This window comes from Nesoenas mayeri, assembly GCF_963082525.1.
Source record: "Nesoenas mayeri genome assembly, chromosome: 29".
NCBI lineage: Eukaryota > Metazoa > Chordata > Aves > Columbiformes > Columbidae > Nesoenas > Nesoenas mayeri.
The window spans coordinates 82,464-100,000 of record NC_137561.1 but is presented as its reverse complement, the minus strand read 5'-3'; the positions used below and the strand labels follow the sequence as shown (position 1 = coordinate 100,000).

The window sequence follows — 17,537 nt, the reverse complement described above, 5'->3', positions numbered from 1 at the left end:
TTGTTCCTGATGCTCTTCCATTGACTTTTCTTGGCAAGAAACACCTTCACACCCCCCAAAAAAGCATCTTCAAGCCATCGCGGACCCGCTCAGAGATCTTCCTTCAGCCAGGACCTCCCTGTCTGCCACTTGCCCTGCGCCAGGGCACTGATATTGCGGGCGGCCCTGATGGCCGATTTCATGGCGGCTTCAATCCAGCCGTGGGGCTGAGCCGCGTGTTCCCCGGCGAAATGCAACCGCCCCTCGTTCTGGAAGAGAACCTGCGAGTAGTCGATGAATTGGTAGGGGGTGAAGGAAGCGAAGGCCCCCAGGGAGTGTCTGTCCAGCTGCCACTTCTGGATGACATGCTGGTTGCAAATGGATCGCAGGTAATCCTTATCGACTTGGTGGATGTAGGCCAGGTCTTGGAAGACCACGTCTAAGCACTCGTCGTCCGTTAAGGGCAGGAAGAACTCGGAGTCGTCGTTCCAGGTGTAGGAAGCCAAGATGACGCCCACCCCGCTGGAGAAGTTGTGGTTGGGGTAGTAGATGAAGCGGGACGGGCGGTCGGTGATGGATCGTCCCCCATGGATTCCGTCCTTCTCCCAAAACCTCTCGGAGCAAGCCAAGACTATTTTGGTGGCGCTGGAGTAGTGGACGGAGCGCAGGGCGTTAGTTTTCTCAATAGAGAGCTCTGGCACGAATTGGATGTGCCTGGTGGCTTTGGCGCTGGAGGTGACAAGGACGTAATCCGCGGTGATGGATTTTGGAGCCCGGGTGTCCACAGATTGATAGAACACTTGGACTTGATCTTTATCTTCATCCTGCACAATTTTCTCCACGGTGCTGTTGAGGTGGACAACGCCGGGCAACATTTTGTGGAAGGCGTTGGGTAGTTGGTCAAACCCACCCACGATTTCGCCGAAACTGTAAAGGGAGAAGAAGCAGGAGACGAGGGAAAAGACTTTGGGGTTTAGGAACCGTGAAACTTGTTATTTTTGATTCAGACGGTGAAACGCCCACTTCTCATGGACCAACCCAAAAGGACGTTGGTGGGAAGAGGCGCCGTCTTACCTGTCTTTAGAGAAGATCTCAAAATTATACACGGAGCTCATGAAGGACAAATAGAACCCGGCGTCCTCGTTGAGCAAGTCGCCGATCATCTGAACCGCTCCCCGGCTTAGGTTTCCCTCTTTAATCAAATACTCCTAGAAGAGCCAGGAAGACGTCGCTAAAACCTGGACCAGAAGGTTTAGCAGCAGCAGGGGGATTAAATTGAGCCTTCCAGCCTCTTACTTTGGTGGAGTAGGAGTCATATTTCTTTGTAAAGATCTTGCAGTTCAGACTGTGGAACTTCTCAAGAGCCTGGAGAGGAAACATCGACACATTCGTGAGGAAAAAGTGCCGTTTCCTAAAAGTGTCGCCCCCAAATTCTCTCAGGATTCTCCTGGGGTTTGGCAAATCCTGGAGCTGAGCCTGACCTAGTGGATCCCGCCACTTGGGCTTCAGGTTTTTGGGAAGTTTGGCCTCTGCTGTCCCCCAGCCCACCCTTGGGTCTCCCCCAGCCCACCCTTGGGTCTCCCCCAGCCCACCCTTGGGTCTCCCCCAGCCCACCCTTGGGTCTCCCCCAGCCCACCCTTGGGTCTCCCCCAGCCCACCCTTGGGTCTCTCCCAGCCCATACTCAGGTCTTCCCCAACCCCTGGTTGGATCATTCCCAACCCACCCTTGGGTCTCCCCCAGCCCACCCTTGGATCATTCTCAACCCACCCTTGGGTCTCCCTCAACCCCTGGTTGGATCATTCCCAGCCCACTCTTGGGTCTCTCCCAGCCCACCCTTGGGTCTTTCTTCCTAAACTCCTGGTTGGGTCTCCCCCAACCCACCCTTGGGTCTCCCCCAACCCCTGATTGGGTCATTCCCAACCCACCCTTGGGTCTCCCTCAACCCTTGGTTGGATCATTCTCAACCCACTCTTGGGTCTCCCTCAACCCCTGGTTGGATCATTCCCAGCCCACCCTTGGGTCTCCCCCAGCCCACCCTTGGGTCATTCTCAACCCCTGCTTGGGTCTCCCCCCAACCCCTGGTTGGTTCATTCTCAACCCACCCTTGGGTCTCCCCCAACCCACCCTTGGTTCTCCCCCAACCCATTATGCAGGTGATGATCAACCACATCTCCAAAGAAACAGCTCCAACACCTTTAGGACGTGCGAGGCCGCATTCCTCCCCTATGGCCACCTACCTTATTTATGGCCTCTCTATAGAGCTCGTTGGCGCTCTTGCCTTCCTCTGATGGATCCACGTGATATTTGAGGACATTTGGGTTTTCATTGACCTCCTTCGCTCTTGCCCGAACGCGGTTCACAGCGTACCAGGTGTTGTCGTCCTGCTGGAGCTCCGTTACAAACAGGTCAAACTGCCTGGCGAATTCGCGGACGATCCTAAACAAGAGAAGAACGCATGGGGGGAGTGTTGACCAACAACCCTCCAAATCCTGCTTTCCCATTGGCTACGTTGGTGTCGCCACGTGTCACGGTCCTGAGATGAGCTGAGGCCCTTCCTCCCCGCTACTCCATCGAAGGTGACCGTGTGGTTTGTGCCCCATCTCAAACCGCAGGTTTCCCCCCAAAACGGGCCAGTTCCTCATCTCTGGGTCATTCTCAACCCACCCTTGGGTCTCCCCCAAACCCTGGCTGGGTCTCCCCCAGGCCACCCTTGGGTCTCCCCCAAACCCTGGTTGGGTCTCCCTCAACCCCTGGTTGGATCATTCCCAACCCGTCCTTGGGTCTCCCCCAACCCCTGGTTGGATCATTCCCAACCCGTCCTTGGGTCATTCTCAACCCCTGGTTGGATCATTCCCAACCCGTCCTTGGGTCATTCTCAACCCCTGGTTGGATCTTTCTCAACCCACCCTTGGGTCTTTCTTTGTAAACCCCTGGTTGGGTCTCCCCCAACCCACCCTTGGGTCTCCCTCAACCCTTGGATGGATCATTCCCAACCCGTCCTTGGGTCTCCCTCAACCCCTGGTTGGATCATTCCCAACCCATCCTTGGGTCATTCTCAACCCCTGGTTGGGTCATTCTCAACCCCTGGTTGGGTCTCCCCCAACCCCTGGATGGATCATTCCCAATCCCTGGTTGGGTGTCCCTCAACCCACCCTTTGGGTCTCCCTCAACCCACCCTTTGGGTCTCCCTCAACCCACCCTTTGGGTCTCCCTCAACCCACCCTTGGGTCTCCCTCAACCCCTGGATGGATCATTCCCAACCCATCCTTGGGTCTCCCTCAACCCCTGGTTGGGTCTCCCCCAACCCCTGGTTGTATCATTCTCAACCCACGGTGGTGCCGTAGGAAGTTGTCTTACTCGTGGCTGGGTGGCAGGCGCATGGCTCCCAGCTCCGCGTACCACTCGTGTCCCTTGGGTCGGTACGTCCAGATGCGCCCACCAACCCGGTCGCTCATCTCCAGGATGGTCACCTGAGGATGGGGACGACGAGAGGTTTTTGGAAACAGGCACCAACCTGTCCCTCTGTGTCTTCAAAACGCACGTGTCTGAGTTTTATCCACCACCTTGTGATGGCCAATGTGGTTTTGAAACCCTCCAAGGACCTTCTGCCCCAACGAGGCAGGACCTGACGGACTCATGGACCTTGAGCTCATTGACCAATGGCAACGGGTGTCACCGTTGGGGCTACGACTTGTAGAACTTGGAGGTGCCTCTAGATGGGTCTAGTCCAGCCTAATTAAATCACCGCTTCAACCTTCTCCCGCCACCGCGGTCCTTTCCTTCTCCAAGGTGGAAAACGCTCCGTGTAGGACGAGACTTGAGGTCCAACGAGACCCAATAGGCTCTCACGCAACTACTTACGTTGTGGCCGGCGTCTCGGAGCAACTTCGCTGCCGTCAACCCGCCGATCCCCGCGCCGACGATGACCACGTTGACCGGATGGGTTGTGCGTTTCATCCCATGAATGGCGATCTCCAGCAGCTCCCCGTAGTCTATGTCGGGGTAACACGGGAACTGTGCGCCCAGGAGACCCACAAGAAGGAGGATTTGGAAGAGAACTGGGGGGAGAAGAAGGGGAGGGAAGAATATCATGCAATGGAGGCACTCGGTAATGAACATTGGGGTTCATCTCTGGCATCCCGGCACGTCAGTGGCAGCACAAACTGGTTCCAAAGCTGTAGGTGTCCAAACCTCAAAGAGAAACCATCCGGCCGACGTGTTTTGTTGATCAACTGGTGTGATTATGAAACCTGATGGCATCAGGTTCCACGCGACCGCGCCCAGATGCCAAGTCCGTGTGATTTATTGTTCTGTTTTAAAGATAAATCGACCCCGTCTATGGTTTTTCGGCTTCGTGCTCATGTTCTGCTCATGCGGCTCCTGTGGTGGGTCCCCGAAACGAGTTTAACCCCTTCAAAGTGACCAGAAATGGTAATTAATGGCTTCGACGTGCAAAGAATTGAGTTGATTTCATTGTCCCTTTCCCATAAGTGTGTAATTCATGGTGTGTTATATAGAAATATAGACAGACAGACAGACTGGACGGACACTATTGGACAGAATAGGTGGAGATGAGATTACATAGAAAAATAGACAATATTATGTAGATAAATAGATAATATAACATAGAAAGGTGGACAATATAGCATAGAAAGGTGGACAATATTATGTAGATTAATAGACAATATAGCATAGAAAGGTGGACAATATTACGTAGATTAATAGACAATATAGCATAGAAAGGTGGACAATATTACGTAGATTAATAGACAATATAGCATAGAAAGGTGGACAATATTATGTAGATTAATAGACAATATAGCATAGAAAGGTGGACAATATAGCATAGAAAGGTGGACAATATAGCATAGAAAGGTGGACAATATTATGTAGATTAATAGACAATATAGCATAGAAAGGTGGACAATATTATGTAGATTAATAGACAATATAGCATAGAAAGGTGGACAATATTACATAGATTAATAGATAATATAGCATAGAAAGGTGGACAATATTACGTAGATTAATAGACAATATAGCACAGAAAGGTGGACAATATAGCACAGAAAGATGGACAATATAGCACAGAAAGGTGGACAATATTATGTAGATTAATAGACAATATAGCATAGAAAGGTGGACAATATAGCATAGAAAGGTGGACAATATAGCATAGAAAGGTGGACAATATTATGTAGATTAATAGACAATATAGCATAGAAAGGTGGACAATATTACGTAGATTAATAGACAATATAGCATAGAAAGGTGGACAATATTACGTAGATTAATAGACAATATAACACAGAAAGGTAGACAATATAGCATAGAAAGGGGGACAATATTACGTAGATTAATAGACAATATAGCATAGAAAGGTGGACAATATCACATAGATGAAGACAAGTGATGGGACTTCTCCGTTTATTTAGTGATATAGTGTCAGAGATACCCTATGGAGACACCTATAGGGGACAGTGGGCGTTATATTAAATATTCTCACATGGAAGGCAAGTTTGAGCAGAAACCACCCTGTGATATTTGTAATTTTGGTTTCTCTTCTCCAAAATAACCATGGGGTGACTTTCATTTTCTTTTCTTCCCCCAAATATTGCTGGTTGGACATCAAGGTGACCATGGGAGAAGAAAAAGACCTTGGGACCAGGTCTTGGAGATGTCTGATGGATTCTCTGTCTTCCATCAGACCTTCTGGTGTCATGGGTAGACATGGAGAACCCCCAAAGCCAATGGGAACGTGTCCTCCAAGAAGGTCATTGGATGTTGGTGGTGCCACCTCTACCTCAACAACCCAATGGGAATGTGTCCTCCAAGAAGGTCATTGGATGTTGGTGGTGCCACCTCTACCTCAACAACCCAATGGGAACGTGTCCTTCAAGAAGGTCCTTGGACGTTGGTGGTGCCACCTCTACTTCAACAACCCAATGGGAACGTGTCCTCCAAGAAGGTCATTGGATGTTGGTGGTGCCACCTCTACCTCAACAACCCAATGGGAACGTGTCCTTCAAGAAGGTCCTTGGACGTTGGTGGTGCCACCTCTACCTCAACAACCCAATGGGAACGTGTCCTCCAAGAAGGTCATTGGATGTTGGTGGTGCCACCTCTACCTCAACAACCCAATGGGAACGTGTCCTTCAAGAAGGTCCTTGGACGTTGGTGGTGCCACCTCTACCTCAACAACCCAATGGGAACGTGTCCTCCAAGAAGGTCATTGGATGTTGGTGGTGCCACCTCTACCTCAACAACCCAATGGGAACGTGTCCTTCAAGAAGGTCCTTGGACGTTGGTGGTGCCTCTACCTCAAGAACCCAAACTCAATGACCCATCTAAGCCAAGCTTAAGCCTGGACTTGGCTTTTCCTTCACCGTGAACAGTCCAGGGAGCCCAAGAGGAGCAACTCTTGAGCTTGGGAGGGGTTCGACTGCCCATATAAGCCAAGCCTAAGACTTGGCTTGTCCTTCACCATGGAAGCGACACCAAGGGCAGATGTTCTACCAGCTAAAAGGGCATTGAAGACACAAGAAAATGGGGAGAAAATAGAGTGAGAAGGTTGAAGATTGAGGGGAGAATCACTCACCGATCCCGATTCCAGCCATGGTTGCGGTGGGAAGATGAGTCTTCTGGTGCGATTCGTCTTCACTTTATACCTTGGCTTTAAAAAAAAAGCCAGACCTATCTAGAAGGATTCTACCAATCAGCAAAAGGGTGAGCAACGCGTGATTTATCATCAGAAGGAAGAATGGTGGATGGTTTTTTATCTTTAATCACGGGTGTTATGAGCTTTGGACAACAGCCATTGGTCTGTGGCGTGGTTGAGAAGTGTCATCAATATCAGAATGGGCCAAGGGTGACATCAAGTTCCTGGTGAAGGAACTGGTCTAAATATCGGTGGATTCGCCCTATGTTGGGTTTGGTTTTGCGTCTCCTTCCTATCAAAATCCATCTAAACATCGTGGGGTTCGTCCCGTGTCCCCCAGCTCCAAAAAACCACCTTTTTTGGTGATGGAAATGGGTGTTTCCAAGCGATGGTTCATCCATTGTATGTTCTTACAATCAGCATTGAATGATTTGTGTTTGATTCTGTCTTTGTTGCTTGGCCGCCTTCACCAAAATGGTAAAAACTAGTGAGTTGTGCCGGGATTTTTCTAGAATTAAGAACTTTGACCAATCAAAGGACCATAAATTGAAGTGAAGAGCCATCCCTGGGCTGCACGGTGAGACTTTGCTGTTGTTATGATGATTTTCCCTCTTGTTTTGGCCCCGTTTCCATTGGAACACCCTGAGCTTCCCAACATCATCGCCGCACTTCGGGTCTCAACGGCATCGTGGGGCTTTTCATCAAGTTTAGTCCTAAAACATCGCAATTTAATCCTAAAATGGCTCGATTTAATAACACAATATCTCCAGGTGGGTGGGAAATAGAAAGATCATCATGTTGGGCTCCCATAGGTTGAGTTTTGGAGAACGAGGACGAGGGAGTTTAGGCCAAAATGATGGGTTTAATTTCAATTTTAATCTCCGCTGGCGTCAAGGCAAAAATAGGAACTGATTCTTTGCGTCTAAACGTCCCCAAAGTTCCCATTATTGTCATTAAAATTGGGCAACAAACATCTATGGAAACTGCGAAGAAATACTAAAGGATCGCATGATTTTTTCATGAGGTTTTCGCCCTGCTTAAGAAAACCCATCAGAAAAGGCAAAAGCATCGTTTGACGTCTGGTTTGTTAATGTTTTAATTGGTTTTTAGCTGTGCTGGGCTCACCAGGTTCATTTCCTGATACCTTTGGGCGTCTACATTGGAAACGTAGAATTATTGCTCCATACGGAGCAAACGTTACTTCCTGGAGGATTTGGGGATTAAAAGAGACGTGTTCCCAACCAGGTGGAGATTTTGGATGGAGGACGGTTAATTCCGTCTCGTTTCGACGCGTCCTACCAAGGCCGGGCCCGAAATGACGCTGTTTATTGTCTGAGCGGAAGAATTTCAAGGCAATCATTGCAAAATGAGTTCCTCCCATTTTCTGGCTCCTCTGTTACTTCCCTGAGCGTTATTGGAAACCGAGTTTCTACTCCAAACTGATTACAACACAGATGGAATCAGTCGGCGTTGGATGGGGCAAGACGTTGTTTTTCCGACTGTTAACGTTGGGATTTTTCCGACTGTTACCATTGGGTTTTTTCCTTGATGATGGGAAGATAAGAAGCCAGGGGTTGGTTCATTAGAATCGATGTCGGTGTGGCCCAAGGAACACGGGAGGTGCGAGTACATGTGAGCGTTGAGGAAATGGAAATAAGTATGTGAAGGGCAGAGATGGGAAAAACCCAGGGTGTATCTGGGTGGATTTATTAACAAAGTAATTAGCCCTTTTGGGCCTTTGAGCTGGCACACACAGCGACTTCTGTTGAGGAAAGCCGCTCTTTCATCGGGTTTCCATTCGTTTCCTGCTCGCCCACAAGACGCGTCTTGCACGTCAACGGCTTGGCCGCGCAACCCATTGTGGAGATTGGGGCGAAACTCTGGGAAATAGGGGCTCTTTGTTAGGTTTTGGGGAAGGTTTTGATTGGATGGGCGAGCACATTGGGGGCCTTGAGGGGTTTTAGACCTTGGGGGCATTGAGGGGTCTTGGAGGTCTTTAGGGAGGTTGACATTAGGTCTGGTTGCCATGGGTCAAGAGGGACCGCGGCAACGTGGTTCTCTCCATTGTGAACTGGGGAGTGGAGCTTGTTCTCTTGGCCAATGGAAGGGCTTGGAGATGGCCCTCATTTGCATGTTGGCATAAATTGGGGAGGGCGGGGGTGATTGTTGGATACGGGGAGCAGCAAAGAGAGGAGACGGAGCTATGGCGGCTGCTAAAGGGAGGAAGACCCAAAAGGGAAGGAAGACCCAAAAGAGAAGGATGTCCCGCAATGGAGGGATGTCCCACAATGGAGGGACGTCCCGAAATGGAAGGAGACAGAGAAGCCATAGCGGGAGATCTCCAGCCAAGCAACCGAAGCGCCGCGTCCCACCGAAGCGTCAGCCCATGAAGAAACCCAAGAGAAGCCCCTCAAGGCCCAACTGGCTCCTCTCGGATCAGGCCCAGGGCGTCATGGCCGCCATCGTGAGGAACGTTTGCAAGGAGGTGTCAAGTGAGGCCGAACGCTTGAGGAGAAGGAGCCGCCATCGTGTCGTGGGCCCCGCGCACGTCCAGGCCGCCCTACGGCGCGTGGTGCCCAAGAGGAGGTGGGGACCGGTGGCCGCCGCGTCCCCCCGAAACAGGGACTAGAAAACGCGCCGAAACGCCAAAAAACACCCCGATTTCTCAAGAAGAAAAGAGACGCTTTGGCCAAGCGGATTTGGGAGATTTCGGGGGTGAAATCGCCGCAATAAAGTCCCAATATGGCGGCCCGTAGTGGCTTATTTCATAAGGGAGGATGAGGAGGGGTCGTGGTTTCCTTAGCGAGAATCTTTACGCCTCCATTTGCAGACCAGAAATAACCAGTGGAGGGGAAATATATCCCCTTGGTTTTCGGGCCAAAAATGCACATTTCTGTGTTCTTTGGGTATAATTCCTTGATTTTCAGGCCCTAAAAAATCCTGACGCAAATCCTTGTGTCCTTTTTGGTGTAATTCCTTGGTTTTCAGGCCAAAAATGCGAATTCCCGCGTTATTTTGCTGTGATTTATTAGTTTTTATGTCGCAAAACTCCTTATGCAAATGCCTTTGTTCTTTTGGTGCGATTCCTTGGTTTTCAGGCCAAAAATGTTCCTTATGCAAATTCCTGTGGTGTTTTGGTGTAATTCCGTGGGTTTTAGGCCAAAAATGCAAAATACCTTAAATAGGTGATTTTCTCACTTCAAGTCGATGATTATAAATAGTTTAATATATGTATTTTAATTGCTAACAAGTTATGGGAATGGCTACGAATCCCACTAGTCTAAATTACCCGAGGGTCGTTCTGCTATCCTTCATTAATTAGGTTAATTAATTACATTGATGACAATTAAAGCGGCGATCCTTAAGTATGATGAAGCCCAGCGAAGGTGCCGACCGGCTTTTAGGGTGATGGTGGCGTTTGAATTTGCTGGGAAAATAAGCCGATTAGTGGTGGAATCAGGGGGAAAATTCTAAATTTTAAATTGTTATTTTTTAAAATTTTAAAATTTTAAGTTTAAAAATTTAAATTGTAAAATTTTGAACCTTTTAAACTTGAAAATGGAGTGAAAAGGCGACGTTTCCCTGACCGGGAATCGAACCCGGGCCGCGGCGGTGAGAGCGCCGAATCCTAACCACTAGACCACCAGGGATGCGCTGGTACTGCAGTTCTAATTACGCAACCACATCCTCTCACAGAGCCCCCAGCTCCTATTTCTCTTTTATAGGTGCAATAATTTTGGGGGAAAAAAGGCTAAATAGGCATTTTCCCTAATTCAGGTGGTGGAGGGGTTAAATATGATAAAAACGGTGCGTTTTCTGTTAAAAACAAGGAGACTATTTGAATTTTAGGAGAAGGAAAAAGATGTGTCAGGAGTGGGATTCGAACCCACGCCTCCATTCGGAGACCAGAAATCCCCATAGGAGGGAAAGCGAGGAGCTTGAGTCTGGCGCCTTGGACCACTCGGCCATCCTGACACCCCAAAAATCCCCCTCGTCCTCCTCAATTCACCCCAATTTAATTTAACTTAATTAATTTAATTATTGGGGGATTTTCATTGGTCAAAAAACCCCTGTTTTTTTCGGTGTAATTCCTTGGTTTTCAGGCCAAAAATGCAAATTCCTGCGCTCTTTGGGTGTAATTTATTACATTTTAGCCCCCCAAAATCCTTACGCAAATTCTTGTGTTATTTTGGTGTAATTCCTTGGTTTTCAGGCCCAAAAAACCCACCCCACACCAACTCCCAATGAGGAAGAGCGGCCGCGTCCCAACCAGCCAATCGCACGCCGCGTTGTTGGGCGCTCATTTGAATATTCCACCCCCCCCCCCATTGTTCTACCCACCAACCAACCGTGGTTGTGGTGGGACTGGGAGGTGGGTAGAGACCAAGGAGACCCAATGGCCGCCAAGAGAGGAAGAACATCAAGGAAGAGGAAGAGGAAGGAGAAGACCCAACGGTTGAGGCCGTTGCTCAAGTGTCGAAGACCAACGTGCCAACGCAACCGGTGGAACCCACCCATGAGGACACTCAACCGTTGGGTGAAGACGCGGTCTTGCCAACGCTCCATCTCGCGGCTGTTGCGTCAACTACCGCCCCGGCGCATGTCGGCGAAGGCCAAGAGGTTGATGGACGCGTCCATGGGGGTTCTATGCAAAGGGTTGGTCAACGAGGCCGACCGGCGGCGGCGCCGGCGCCGCGGCTCCTTCATCGGCACCGCGGAGCTGCGGGAGGCCGTCGCGGCCGTGATGAGACGCAGGGCGCGTTTCGTCTTCTCCGTCGTCGCGTGATGAACCTCAAGGGCATCGTTGGGTGATGGGGGAGAAGAAGAACAAGAAGAGACGAAGAATAAACTTGGAGACGTTCTCGCCTGCCCGACTTGGGATTGTTGGTGGTTGGATGAGAAACCAAGGTGGTGTCCCACCAGCAGCCATAGGCGCGAGTGGGTGGTCATTTGGAGGTGATTTGGGTGGGAGCATCTTCACTTGGGAGGTTGGAGACCCAATGGGGAGGTTGGAGACCCAATGGAGAGGTTGGAGACCCAATGGAGAGGTTGGAGACCCAATGGAGAGGTTGGAGACCCAATGGAGAGGCTGGAGATCCACCAAGTAGGTTGGAGACTCAATGGGGGAGGTTGGAGACTCAATGGGGGAGGTTGGAGACTCAATGGGGGAGGTTGGAGACTCAATGGGGGAGGTTGGAGACCCATGGGGGAGGTTGGAGATCCTTTTCTGCCCCCAATTCTCGTGTTTTCAGCCCCAAATCCTCACATTTTCTGCCCCAAATTCTCAACTTTTCTGCCCCAAGTCTCTACATTTTCAGCCCCAAATCCTCACCTTTTCTGCCCCCAAATTCTCTACATTTTCTGCCCCAAATTCTCACATTTTCAGCCTTAAATCCTCACATTTTCTGCCCCATATTCTCTCATTTTCTGCCCCAAATCCTCACATTTTCTGTCCCAAATCCTCACATTTTCTGATGCAAATTCTCTCATTTTTCTGCCCCAAATTCTCTCCTTTTCTGCCCCAAATTCTCTCCTTTTCTGCCCCAAATTCTCTCCTTTTCTGCCCCAAATTCTTGTGTTTTCTGCCCTCAAACCTCTTATTTTCTGCCCCAAATTCTCTCATTTTTCTGCCCCAAATTCTCTACATTTTCTGTCCTCAAACCTCTTATTTTCTGCCCCAAATTATCTACATTTTCTGCCCCAAATCCCCACGTTTTCTGCCCCAAATTCTCTACATTTTTCTGCCCCAAATTCTCTACATTTTCTGCCCCAAATTCTCGTGTTTTCTGCCCCACATTCTCTACATTTTCTGACCCAAATCCTCACATTTTCTGACCCATATTCTCGCCTTTTCTGCCCCATATTCTCTACATTTTCTGTCCTAAAATCCTCACATTTTCAGCCCCAAATCCTCACATTTTCTGACCCAAATCATTTCATTTTCAGCCCCAAATCATTTCATTTTCAGCCCCAAATCCTCACCTTTTCTGCCCCAAATTCTCTACACTTTCAGCCCCAAATCCTCCCATTTTCTGGTGACCAAAGCTGACATCCCGGTTTATTGTCACCAAAGCAGCTTTTGCCTCTAGAGGGCTCTGGATAACGCTGATTTTTGGGCTGTTTCCAGCCATTTTTCGGGCATTTCCTCGATCCCGGATACACATTTGGGCTTCCGGAGCAAATCCGGGCCCAGCGGCGCCTCCATTGCGCTGGGGACAATTGGGGACAATTGGGGACAATTGGGGACAAGGGGGGACAATTGGGGACGAGGGGGGACAAGGGGGACAAGGTTGGGGGGGCTGTGTGTCCCCCCCGGCCCTGCAGACCCGGCTTTGGAAGGGAAGACGCGGCATTAGGCTCAGTTCTAAGTCAGGTAAGCGGGGAAACTGGGATGAACTGGGATTGGGGGGGGGATCCCCTTGGGGTGTCCCCAGGTTATTTGGGGTCCCATTGTCCCCCCATATTGTCCCCCCCCATTCCCCTTATTCCCAGTAAGGGGACTGGGGGGGACTCATGGCATTAGACTCAGTTCTAAGCCGGGAAACTGGGGAAACTGGAATGAACTGGGATTGGGGTGGGATCCCCTTGGGGTGTCCCCAGATATTTTGGGGACCCCTCCGGTCACTAAGGGACCCCCAGGGGTGCAATATTATGTCCCCCCCATTCCCTTTATTCCCAGTGAGGGGACTAGGGGGGACTCATGGCGTTAGGCTCAGTTCTAAGCCAGGTAACTGGGATGAACTGGGATTGGGGGAAACTGGGATGGGATCCCCTTGGGGTGTCCCCAGGTTATTTGGGGTCCCATTGTCCCCCTCATATTGTCCCCCCCCCCCCATTCCCTTTATTCCCAGTGGGGGAACTGGGGGGGACTCATAGCATTAGGCTCAGTTCTAAGCCAGGTAACTGGGATGACCTGGGATTGGGGGGGGAACCCCTTGGGGTGTCCCCAGGTTATTTGGGGTCCCCCTTGGTCCCATTGTCCCCCCCATATTGTCCCCCCCCATTCCCTTTATTCCCAGTGGGGGGGCACTCGCAGCATTAGGCTCAGTTCTAAGCCAGGTAACTGGGATGAACTGGGATTGGGGGGGGATCCCCTTGGGGTGTCCCCAGGTTATTTGGGGTCCCCCCTGGTCCCATTGTCCCCCCCATATTGTCCCCCCCCATTCCCTTTATTCCCAGTGGGGGGGCACTCGCAGCATTAGGCTCAGTTCTAAGCCAGGTAACTGGGATGAACTGGGATTGGGGGGGTGGGAAACTGGGGTGGGATCCCCTTGGGGTGTCCCCAGGTTATTTGGGGTCCCATTGTCCCCCCCATATTGTCCCCCCCATTCCCTTTATTCCCAGTGGGGGGACTAGGGGGGACTTATGGCGTTAGGCTCAGTTCTAAGCCAGGTAACTGGGATGACCTGGGATTGGGGGGGATCCCCTTGGGGTGTCCCCAGGTTATTTGGGGTCCCCCCTGGTCCCATTGTCCCCCCCATATTGTCCCCCCCCATTCCCTTTATTCCCAGTGGGGGGGCACTCGCAGCATTAGGCTCAGTTCTAAGCCAGGTAACTGGGATGAACTGGGATTGGGGGGGTGGGAAACTAGGGTGGGATCCCCTTGGGGTGTCCCCAGGTTATTTGGGGTCCCATTGTCCCCCCCATATTGTCCCCCCCCATTCCCTTTATTCCCAGTGGGGGGACTAGGGGGGACTTATGGCGTTAGGCTCAGTTCTAAGCCAGGTAACTGGGATGAACTGGGATTGGGGGGGGGAACTGGGGTGGGATCCCCTTGGGGTGTCCCCAGGTTATTTGGGGTCCCATTGTCCCCCCCATTCCCTTTATCCCCAGTTGGGAGGACTCATGGCGTTAGGCTCAGTTCTAAGCCAGGTAACTGGGAAAACTGGGATGAACTGGGATTTGGGGGGAAATTGGGGTGGAATTTATTGCTTTTAAAGGTTCCTCGTCCCACAGGGGATTTTGGGGACCCCCGAGGAGCTGGGGGGACCCCATGGAGCCCCAACAGGAGGCGCTGCAGCGCGACGTGATGCACGAGAGCTACCGCACCCTCATGGCCCTGGGTGAGTGACCACAAAACCCCTTTTTTTCCCCATTTTCCTCCTTTTTTTGGCCTTTTTTTCTCCCATTTTATTTCCTCTCTCACCCGTTTCCCCCCCCCTTATTTTTCCCCTTTTAATGTCTCCCTTTTCTCCCCCTTTTATTCCTTTTTCCTCCCGCCTTTTTCCTCCCGCCTTTTTCCTCCCGCCTTTTTCCTCCCGCCTTTTTCCTCCCGCCTTTTTCCTCCCGCCTTTTTCCTCCCGCCTTTTCCTCTCCGTTTCCCCCCCCCTTGTTTCCCCCCCGCCTTGTTTCCCCCCCCCTTGTTTCCTCCCCCTTGTTTCCCCCCCCCTTGTTTCCCCCCCCCTTGTTTCCCCCCCCCTTGTTTCCCCCCCCCTTGTTTCCCCCCCCCTTGTTTCCCCCCGCCTTGTTTCCCCCCGCCTTGTTTCCCCCCGCCTTGTTTCCCCCCGCCTTGTTTCCCCCCCCTTGTTCCCCCCCCCTTGTTTCCCCCTCCCTTGTTTCCCCCTCCCTTGTTTCCCCCTGCCTTGTTTCCCCCCGCCTTGTTTGCCCCCCCCTTGTTTGCCCCCCCCCTTGTTGCCCCCCCCCTTGTTGCCCCCCCCTTGTTGCCCCCCCCCTTGTTGCCCTCCCCCCCTCGTTTGCCCTCCCCCCCTCTTTTGCCCCCCCCCCCGTTTGCCCCCCCCCCGTCGTTTGCCCCCCCCGCCCCGGTTCCCCCCCCCCCCGGTTCCCCCCCACCTTGGTTCCCCCCCCCCCCGTTTCCTCCCCCCCCCCGTTTCCTGCCCCCCCCCCGTTTCCTTCTCCCCCCCGCCGTTTCCTTCTCCCCCCCGCCGTTTCCTTCTCCCCCCCCCCGTTTCCTTCCCCCTCGCCCCGTTTCCGTTCCCCGCCCCGTTTCCGTCGTCCCCCCTTGTTTCCCCTTCTTTTCTCCCCCTTTATTCCCTTCCTCCCCTTATTTCCTCTCCTTATTTCCCCCCCTTATTTCCTCCCCTTATTTCCCCCCCATTTCCCCCTCTCCCCCCCTCACTTCTCCCCTTTCTCTCTCCAGCATCCCGCTGCCTCCTGAACCCCAAACCCCCCTCCCCGTCCCCCGAACACTCAACCCCCCCATCCCACCTCCGCCCCGTGGGCTCCAACCGCCGCAAACCCCACCACCCCGACCGAACCCACCCCCCCGTCCCCACCGCGCCCCCCCAAAATCCCCCCCCACAGCCGCCCCGGCGAGCGCCCCCATCAATGCACCGAGTGCGGGAAGAGCTTCCCCTGGGCGTCCCATCTGGAACGTCACCGGCGCGTCCACACGGGCGAACGCCCCTTTGGCTGCGGCGAATGCGGCGAGACCTTCAGCCAACGCTCCCACCTCACCAAACACCGGCGCAGCCACGCCGGCGAACGGCCCCGCCGCGGCAAAACCTTCCATCAAACCCCCGAGGCGCTTCGGTGCCGCCGGGCGCGCTTCAAAGAGCGGATTTCCGCCTTAAAAGAGCGGATTTTGGGGTTAAAGGAACGCGGGAAGGAACCCGGAGCGGCGCTCCAGCGCCGCCGCCACCGTCCCCACCGTTGCGGCGACTGCGGGAAGAGCTTCGCATGGGTGTCGCACCTGGAGCGGCACCGGCGCGTCCACACGGGCGAGCGGCCGTTTGGTTGCGGGAGCTGCGGCGGCCGCTTCTCGCAGAAATCCCACCTGCTGCAGCACCGCAAGACGCACGCGCCCGACCGGCCCTACAAGTGTGGGGAGTGCGGGAAGCGATTCGGGGCCATCCCCCCTTTCTTAGCCCACCGGCGCGGGCACGTGGAGCCCAAGGGTTTTGCTTGCGGGGATTGCGGGAAGAGGTTCCCGTGGGCGTCCCATCTGGAACGTCACCGGCGCGTCCACACGGGCGAGAGGCCGTTTGGGTGCGGTGAGTGCGGTGAGAGCTTCAGCCAGAGTTCACACCTCGCCAAACACCAGCGGTGTCACCTCCCCAAGGTCCCTGTTGTCCCCAAGGTCCCTGTTGTCATGGCAGGTGACATGGGGACAAAGTTTGGGGGGGACGAAGAGCCCTGAGCCATTGAGGACCCTTCATGGTGGTGGATGGAGCGAAAAGTGTCACCGCGGATTGGGGACAAATGGATGAGGTCCCTGTTGTCCCCGAGGTCCCTGTTGTCCCCAAGGTCCCTGTTGTCCCTGTGTCACCTGCCATCATGAAGTTTGGGGGGGACGAGGAGCCCTGAGCCATTGAGGACCCATCATGGTGGTGGATGGAGCGAAAAGTGTCACCGCGGACTGGGGACAAATGGATGAGGTCCCTGTTGTCCCCAAGGTCCCTGTTGTCCCCATGTCCCCATCCAGGATGAGGTTTGGAGGGGACGAGGAACCCTGAGCCATTGAGGACCCTTCATGGTGGTGGATGGAGCGAAAAGTGTCACCGCGGGTTGGGGACAAATGGATGAGGTCCCTGTTGTCCCCAAGGTCCCTGTTGTCCCCGAGGTCCCTGTTGTCCCCGTGTCACCTGCCATGCTGAAGTTTGGGGGGGACGAGGAGCCCTGAGCCATTGAGGACCCATCATGGTGGTGGATGGAGCGAAAAGTGTCACCGCGGGTTGGGGACAAATGGATGAGGTCCCTGTTGTCCCCAAGGTCCCTGTTGTCCCCAGGGTCCCTGTTGTCCTCGTGTCACCTGCCATGCTGAAGTTTGGGGGGGACGAGGAGCCCTGAGCCATTGAGGACCCATCATGGTGGTGGATGGAATGAAAAGTGTCACTGGAGATTGGGGACAAATGGATGAGGTCCCTGTTGTCCCCAAGGTCCCTGTTGTCCCCATGTCCCCATCCAGGATGAGATTTGGGGGGGACGAGGAGCCCTGAGCCA

General features: G+C 52.8%; 1 protein-coding gene across 1 annotated transcript; it reads right to left on the bottom strand.

The window, feature by feature from the left end:
- Window positions 1–89: 89 nt before the first annotated feature.
- IL4I1 (interleukin 4 induced 1) lies at window positions 90–6,597 on the bottom strand (the record flags this gene model as incomplete). The annotated part of the gene is made up of 7 exons (XM_080360808.1): window positions 90–906; window positions 1,054–1,187; window positions 1,276–1,344; window positions 2,218–2,416; window positions 3,338–3,450; window positions 3,842–4,038; window positions 6,579–6,597. 7 exons carry the CDS (start codon window positions 6,595–6,597, stop codon window positions 90–92), a joined length of 1,548 nt encoding a protein of 515 aa, XP_080216934.1.
- Between the last annotated feature and the right edge of the window lie 10,940 nt (window positions 6,598–17,537).